At 41.9% G+C, this 6,000-nt stretch overlaps 2 protein-coding genes across 2 annotated transcripts in view; one reads left to right on the top strand and one right to left on the bottom strand.

Moving 5' to 3' along the window:
- Positions 1-433: 433 nt before the first annotated feature.
- SRP14 (signal recognition particle 14) lies at positions 434-3,790 on the top strand. The gene is made up of 5 exons (XM_052646849.1): positions 434-525; positions 674-746; positions 1,267-1,379; positions 2,566-2,598; positions 3,095-3,790. Exons 1-5 carry the CDS (start codon positions 502-504, stop codon positions 3,182-3,184), a joined length of 333 nt encoding a protein of 110 aa, XP_052502809.1. The 5' UTR covers positions 434-501; the 3' UTR covers positions 3,185-3,790.
- A 153-nt stretch (positions 3,791-3,943) lies between these two features.
- Positions 3,944-6,000, bottom strand: part of EIF2AK4 (eukaryotic translation initiation factor 2 alpha kinase 4) — a 100,754-nt gene continuing 98,697 nt past the window's right edge. The window contains exons 38-39 of the mRNA XM_052646297.1: positions 4,650-4,768; positions 3,944-4,167 (exon numbers count right to left, since the gene is read on the bottom strand). Coding sequence (XP_052502257.1) covers positions 4,110-4,167; positions 4,650-4,768 — 177 coding nt within the window. The 3' untranslated portion in view covers positions 3,944-4,109. The remainder of the gene's footprint in view (positions 4,168-4,649; positions 4,769-6,000) is intronic.

The following is a 6,000-nucleotide window of genomic DNA, read 5'->3' as shown; positions in this document are numbered from 1 at the left end:
ACTTGCCCAACACACAGCTGAATGTGCACAGCTATAAAGTGAAAGTTGCTCTGTAGTGTCCGACTCTTTGCGACCCCATGGACTTGCCCATGGAATTAACTGAAGTGGGTAGCTTTTTCCTTCGCCATGGGATCTTCCCAACCCAGGGATCGAACCCAGGTCTCACGCATTGTAGGCGGATTCTCTACCAGCTGATCCACAGCTACAGGTTTCCATCAAATCCTTCCGCGCTCTTACTCCCTTCCGCTGCTTGGATGAGGGCATTGCTTGTCCGTGAAATCAGACACACTCCAAAGGCCTTCGGGGTCGTCGCTCTCCCGGAACAGAAGGGGGCGTCACTGAGCGCGGGCGCGAGGTGGGTGGGGCGGAGAAACGGTGGAAGCAGGGATTGGGTGAAAGAGCCAAGAAACCTAATAGCGGAAGTCCCGCCCAGGCCGAGTGAAACTTCCGGCTCCAGAGGCTTGGGGCTTGTGCTGACGGAGCGGAGCCAGCAGCGCCGGGATGGTGCTGCTGGAGAGTGAACAGGTATAGCCAGAGATGGCCGGCTGAGGGACCGATGGTGTTTGGGGCTTAGCTCGGGACCTCTGTCTCTTTCTTCGGGAGGGACAGGGACTTGACGAGGCGGGAAGGGGGTTTGTGGTTGCCTAACGGGGCCGGGCTTGTTGTGTTCCAGTTCCTGACGGAGCTGACTAGGCTCTTCCAGAAGTGCCGGTTGTCGGGCAGCGTGTTCATCACCCTGAAGAAGTGTAAGCAGCTGTGGACGCGGCAAGGCCGGAAGCGGGCTGGGAGGCCGAGCGAGACCCCGGCCCGGGTGCCCAGTGACTGGGAGCCTCAGGCAGAATCTTTCTGCTGCGCATCCTCTGCTTCCCCTGCCTTCCTCCACCTTATCCTGGGCCCCTTCAGAGCTGAGGGGCCAGAGAGTATTAGGGATTGGGGCTGGTGCGGCCCCCAGCACTTAGCCACCTGAGTCAGCTCCGGTTCCAGTGGGCCCCAGTCATGTCAGGGCTGTCCTTGTCAAGGATTCCAGGTCGCACCATGATTAATGAGATTTAATGTGCTTTGATATTACAGTGTTCCCATCTTGGGAGTAGCAGGTAGGTTCCCAAGATGTGGCCAAGCCATCTGTGATAGCAGATAATGTGGTTAACAGAACTAGATCAGTGGAGGTGGATTAGGTATCCTCTTTGTATCCCTTCCCGACTTATTAGCTTTTTGTCTACCTGTTAAGTCTGTGGCTGTGATCAGCAGGATGTATTTTTCATGCAGATGATGGCCGAACTAAACCCATTCCAAGGAAGGGTTCTGTGGAGGGCTTTGAGCCCTCCGACAACAAATGTCTGTTAAGAGCTACTGATGGGAAAAAGAAGATCAGCACTGTGGTAAGTTGGACTCCTAATACTCCTGTTTTGGAATTTTAAAGACTTGAACTTAACTGAGGATGGGTTATATCTGTACCAGGTTTTGTGTTTTTTTTTTGTTTTTTTTTTTGTAAGTTACTAAATAAAGCCTAGTGTGTAGTTCCCCAGCTGTTAATAGAAAGCCCAAGAGCAAAATTAAAATGAAGGCGGTAGAAGTCAAACACTTGTTAGAAAAAAATATTAGCATATCGGTCCTTACTCAGAGTAGTACTGTAAGGAGCAGCTGGCATATTTGATTCCTAATTCCCTTACTGTGCTGGGGCTTCAGTGAACAGTTTCTTGGTACCAGATGCTTTTTACTTTTAAGCTGATTATTCCTTTATCGTTGTGGTTCAGGTACCAAACGTATTATATCAGGCTTTGAATTTGAGCATGTAGCCTGGCATGCTACAGTCCATGGGGTTGCAGAGAGTCAGACACTACTGAGCATATGGCACACTGAGTAAGAGTTCTAGCTTTCCCTTTCAAAGTGGAAGTTGATGGCAAAGCAAGAAGACTCCTTGGATCAAATGAATACTTCTTTATTCTACTGGGGCAGAACCAGGCTGCCCTCTAATCAGTATAGGATGTTCAGGAAAATGTGGGCTATAATTAGTTGTTTAATCTTCCATTACCAATTATCTTGAGAAAATTTTTACAGTAAAGCAAGCATTTATGTGGCTTAAAAAAAATAAAGTTGGGTATCACGAAGTACGGAAAACTAAGGAATCTTCAGACATAAAACTTCTCTTGTGGCAGCTTGCAGTTTGCTTACATGGGCCTGAATTAATGGAAAGTAGGTTTAAAATAAGGTGGGGAGGGTGTAATTTAAATGTATCTTGCACAAAAGGTTAAGTTCTTTGACACTGCTTAGACTCCTTAGAAAAAGTCAGTGCAATGTGTTTAAGAGATTTCAACAGAGGCGAGAAGCATAGCTTCTTAAGCAGCCCATGTTTCCCATCTTGGTACAATTCTCAAACTGCAGAGCTACTTTACTTGTTCCTCAGGCAGAGGAAAGTGGAGTAGAAAAATAGCTTTCCCATTCCTGCAGTGGGGAAGAAATATTTTTAAAGGTTAGGATGTCTTCATGAGGCTTTTGAGTTTTACTGGGTGAGGCAGATGATTTTTTTGTGGTAACAGGGGTGCTCTTTTCCCCCTTATTTTCCAGGTGAGCTCCAAAGAAGTGAATAAGTTTCAGATGGTGAGTTTCTGGTGTTCTCTGTGTCCCATTTCTTGAAGCAAGAGTCAGCCTAATGTTTAACACTGGGTTGGGTTAAGACTGTGATTTAAGTTCACTGCTCTCCTGTGATACTGTGTTTTACCAATAGTTTACAAGTAAAAGCTGCCAAGCTATGAATTTTACTTCAACACTGACATTGTCTTTTTAGCTAAATTTTGTTGTCTTAGGCTTCATATATGCTGTACTTACAGTACTATGTAAGTCGCCTGCAGTCTTCCATTTTTGCTTAAAAAAAAATAAAAAATGTGCAACTCAATAGTGGGTGTTGCAGAAGCTGCTATAACATGAGGGTGTTTGCCTTACACCATATTCCTTAGGATACAGGTGTCCCATAGTATTCTATACTTTATCAGTTAGGCTTCCTGATTTTGGCAACCTTAAATCCATTACGGAAGTAGGGCAGATGCTCCACCAATTTGCAACTCTTTGCACTAAGGTCACGCTCTGTGTCTTTTAGGCTTATTCAAACCTATTGCGAGCTAACATGGATGGGCTGAAGAAGAGGGACAAAAAGAGCAAGAGTAAGAAGAGCAAAGCAGCGCAGTGAAGGGCACCAGCTTTCCCGTTTTCACCAACTAACCACTGAATTGCTGTTTTTCCTTTGGTTTTTATTTTTGGCCACAAAGCTGAGTTTCTGATTCCCTTATAATGACTGTTTTCATGTGAGATTAGGGTCATTTTTGGATGGAAGAAGGGCTGCAGTGTTTACAGGCTAGTTACACGAAGCCAGTTTATCTTAGATCTGGCTAGTGGTTTGTGTTGGACGGTTGTATATTCCTGGATAATAGTTTACAGACGCTGTAGCCATCTGTAAAGAGCAGTGTATTATTTAACCTGTATTTATCAGCACTGACCAACTTTTATTCTTTTTCCTACCCCATGAAAAGTTTCTGGCCATAGCTTCTCGTTCTGGAATGATGTGATTATGTATAGGCTTGAGGCCCTGTCTTTTGGTTTACTGGAACTGAAACCTGACAATTTTATTAAAAGTTGTGTTATTTCATGGGTTTCCAAGCTGGCTGTATAATTTTATCATCTTAGTTCCTTAAGCAAATCTGAATGAGTTTCATAGCCAAATAAGAGTCTGCTTAACCAGACTAAGGATAAGCTTATTAGAGAATCATCAAGAATAAAGATTCCAAGTTAATGATGATATTTGATTTCTTTATGCCCTTTACTTTGGACATTTTCATGTGCTTGGTATATAGGGCTAAGAGAAGAACAAAGCTGTTTTCTTGTGTTCTAGCTCCATAAACCCTGTAGTGTTAATAGATTTGCAATTAAAAAGCAACAGATATATGAAAACATTTATTCAAAAGATAAATTTATAATATTACACATGAAAAACCTACAAAGCTCAGCTCTGTAGGACAGCTTAGAATGTAAAGCTAATTTAAAATTATAATGAATGTACAGTGTTTTGTAGTATAAGCTCCTGCCTGTTTGAACAGTGTAATGATAGTTCTTTAGGATTAAAATAAGATTCTGTAGTAGTCATCTCTGTAGCTGTACAGGAAGAGCACAGACACCCTGCAAGAGGAGGGAGAAGACGGGATCAGTATAATGGGTAAAGAACGGGGCTGATAATTTATTTTTAGAACACTTAACTGTAGGAGTTCTGTGTAATCAAAAACAAGATGGAAGGCTAGTCACTAAAAACATTTTAGTGTTTGAAAACATGAACAACTGGCATTCTGACAAGGGGACATAAAACATAGGAGTTACCTGGGTGATTAAAATGATAACTGGGATAGCTGCTACTGAGATCACCGTGTTGTTATTGATACGATCATGACTGTGATTCACAGTCCTGACATGTATTCACTGGTCACCAACTGCAGTTCTAACATAGCAATTTATTAGTCATCTAACCTCAACAAGACAATAACATATCTGTCACCCTAAAACCCCTTCTTGGGGAGAAACTCCTAAAAACAAACAACGCCCCCCACCCCTCCCCAGCTTGAGTTTTAACCTATATTGAAACCTGCAATGCCTAAGTGATAACTTACTTTTTTTCTACTTTGATGTTATAAATCTCATCACAGACTAATTTGAGGTATCTTTGCTTTGGCAGGCGCGACAGCAGCTGCTTCACAGTTGTGTTAAATGCCTGTTCATCAGCATCCCACTAGGAAAAAGTATAGATAAGACTTAACAGGTACTAAGGTTTATTAACTGACTTTTCCTGGGTCACTAATGAGGTGTCAGTGCCATCCCCCCTCTAAGTACACTGAAGAGATCAGTTACAGGGGGAAAGAACTAGTGGGGAGACTGCAAGGGTTCTTCTTTTGAAGAACTGAATTTCTTTATAAAACCAGCTTACTAGATCCTGCCTAAGAGTGCTGGAGCCCCAGTGTGTTAATGTGACTGCCAACTGTTATTTCTGCCAACTGTTGACTTTAGGTGAGATGGAGATGCCACCTCTGATGTGCACCTGTTTGAGTGGCTCATGAAGCAGTAAATTACCAGTATTGTGCTGTATGATTATTTACCAGACAGGAGAATACCAGTGGGGATAGAGGACAGCGGAGGGGGAAGTTAGCTTATAAGCTACAGGATATATTGTACAGTACAAGGAATATAATCAATATTTTATATAAATGGAGAATAACCTTAAAATATAGCATGAAATGTCAGTTCCGGGGGAAAGTTCATTTTTCATCTAACTTAATCTGACTAAACACTCTGGATAGACAAAAGTATTCTTTGGTTAGATATGCTGCAAAAATCACATGTAGTTATTCTTACAGTTAAATATTCTTATAGCAAAGGTAAATATTAAATTTTTTAAAATGTTCAGTTAGGCTATTTGATAATAAAGGTATGTACCTATTAAAAAAAAAGCATATAAAAAAAGACCTACATTCAGTTTTTACAGAAAGACCTTCCATATAGTTTTAGTTTTGCAAATGAGCTTCCCTAGTTGGAATGAAGGTTTGTTTGAAGCAGCACAGATAGTGGGTGAGAATGTAGATTCCACTAGTCTGCCTAGGTTCAAATCCTGGCTCTGCAACTCCCTAGTTGGGTGACTTTGAGTGAGATGTTTAACCTCTCTGTTTCCATTCTCCATAAAATGTAAAATAAGGATCTGTAAAAAGGTAACGGTATGTATCCCTTGGGGTTGTTATGATTAAATGAGTTAACATTCCTAGAGTGCTTAGAACAAGGCCTGCTAGAGCTCGAGACACAGTAAAAACCCTAGGTGTTTGTTAAAAAACATCTCTGAAATGTAAAAAAAAAAAACAACACTAGGAAAGTGTGATTCCCTCAAAATCTGATTTAGTAATTCATATCACATAAAAGAAACAATGCTCCTAGATTCCTGGGACTGCTAGAAAAATGCCTCATATCATAAAAGAA

Source organism: Budorcas taxicolor, chromosome 10 (genome assembly GCF_023091745.1).
Source record: "Budorcas taxicolor isolate Tak-1 chromosome 10, Takin1.1, whole genome shotgun sequence".
Taxonomy (NCBI): Eukaryota; Metazoa; Chordata; class Mammalia; order Artiodactyla; family Bovidae; genus Budorcas; species Budorcas taxicolor.
Note: the sequence above shows the minus strand (reverse complement) of the source record. Positions and strands in the feature narration are given on the sequence as shown.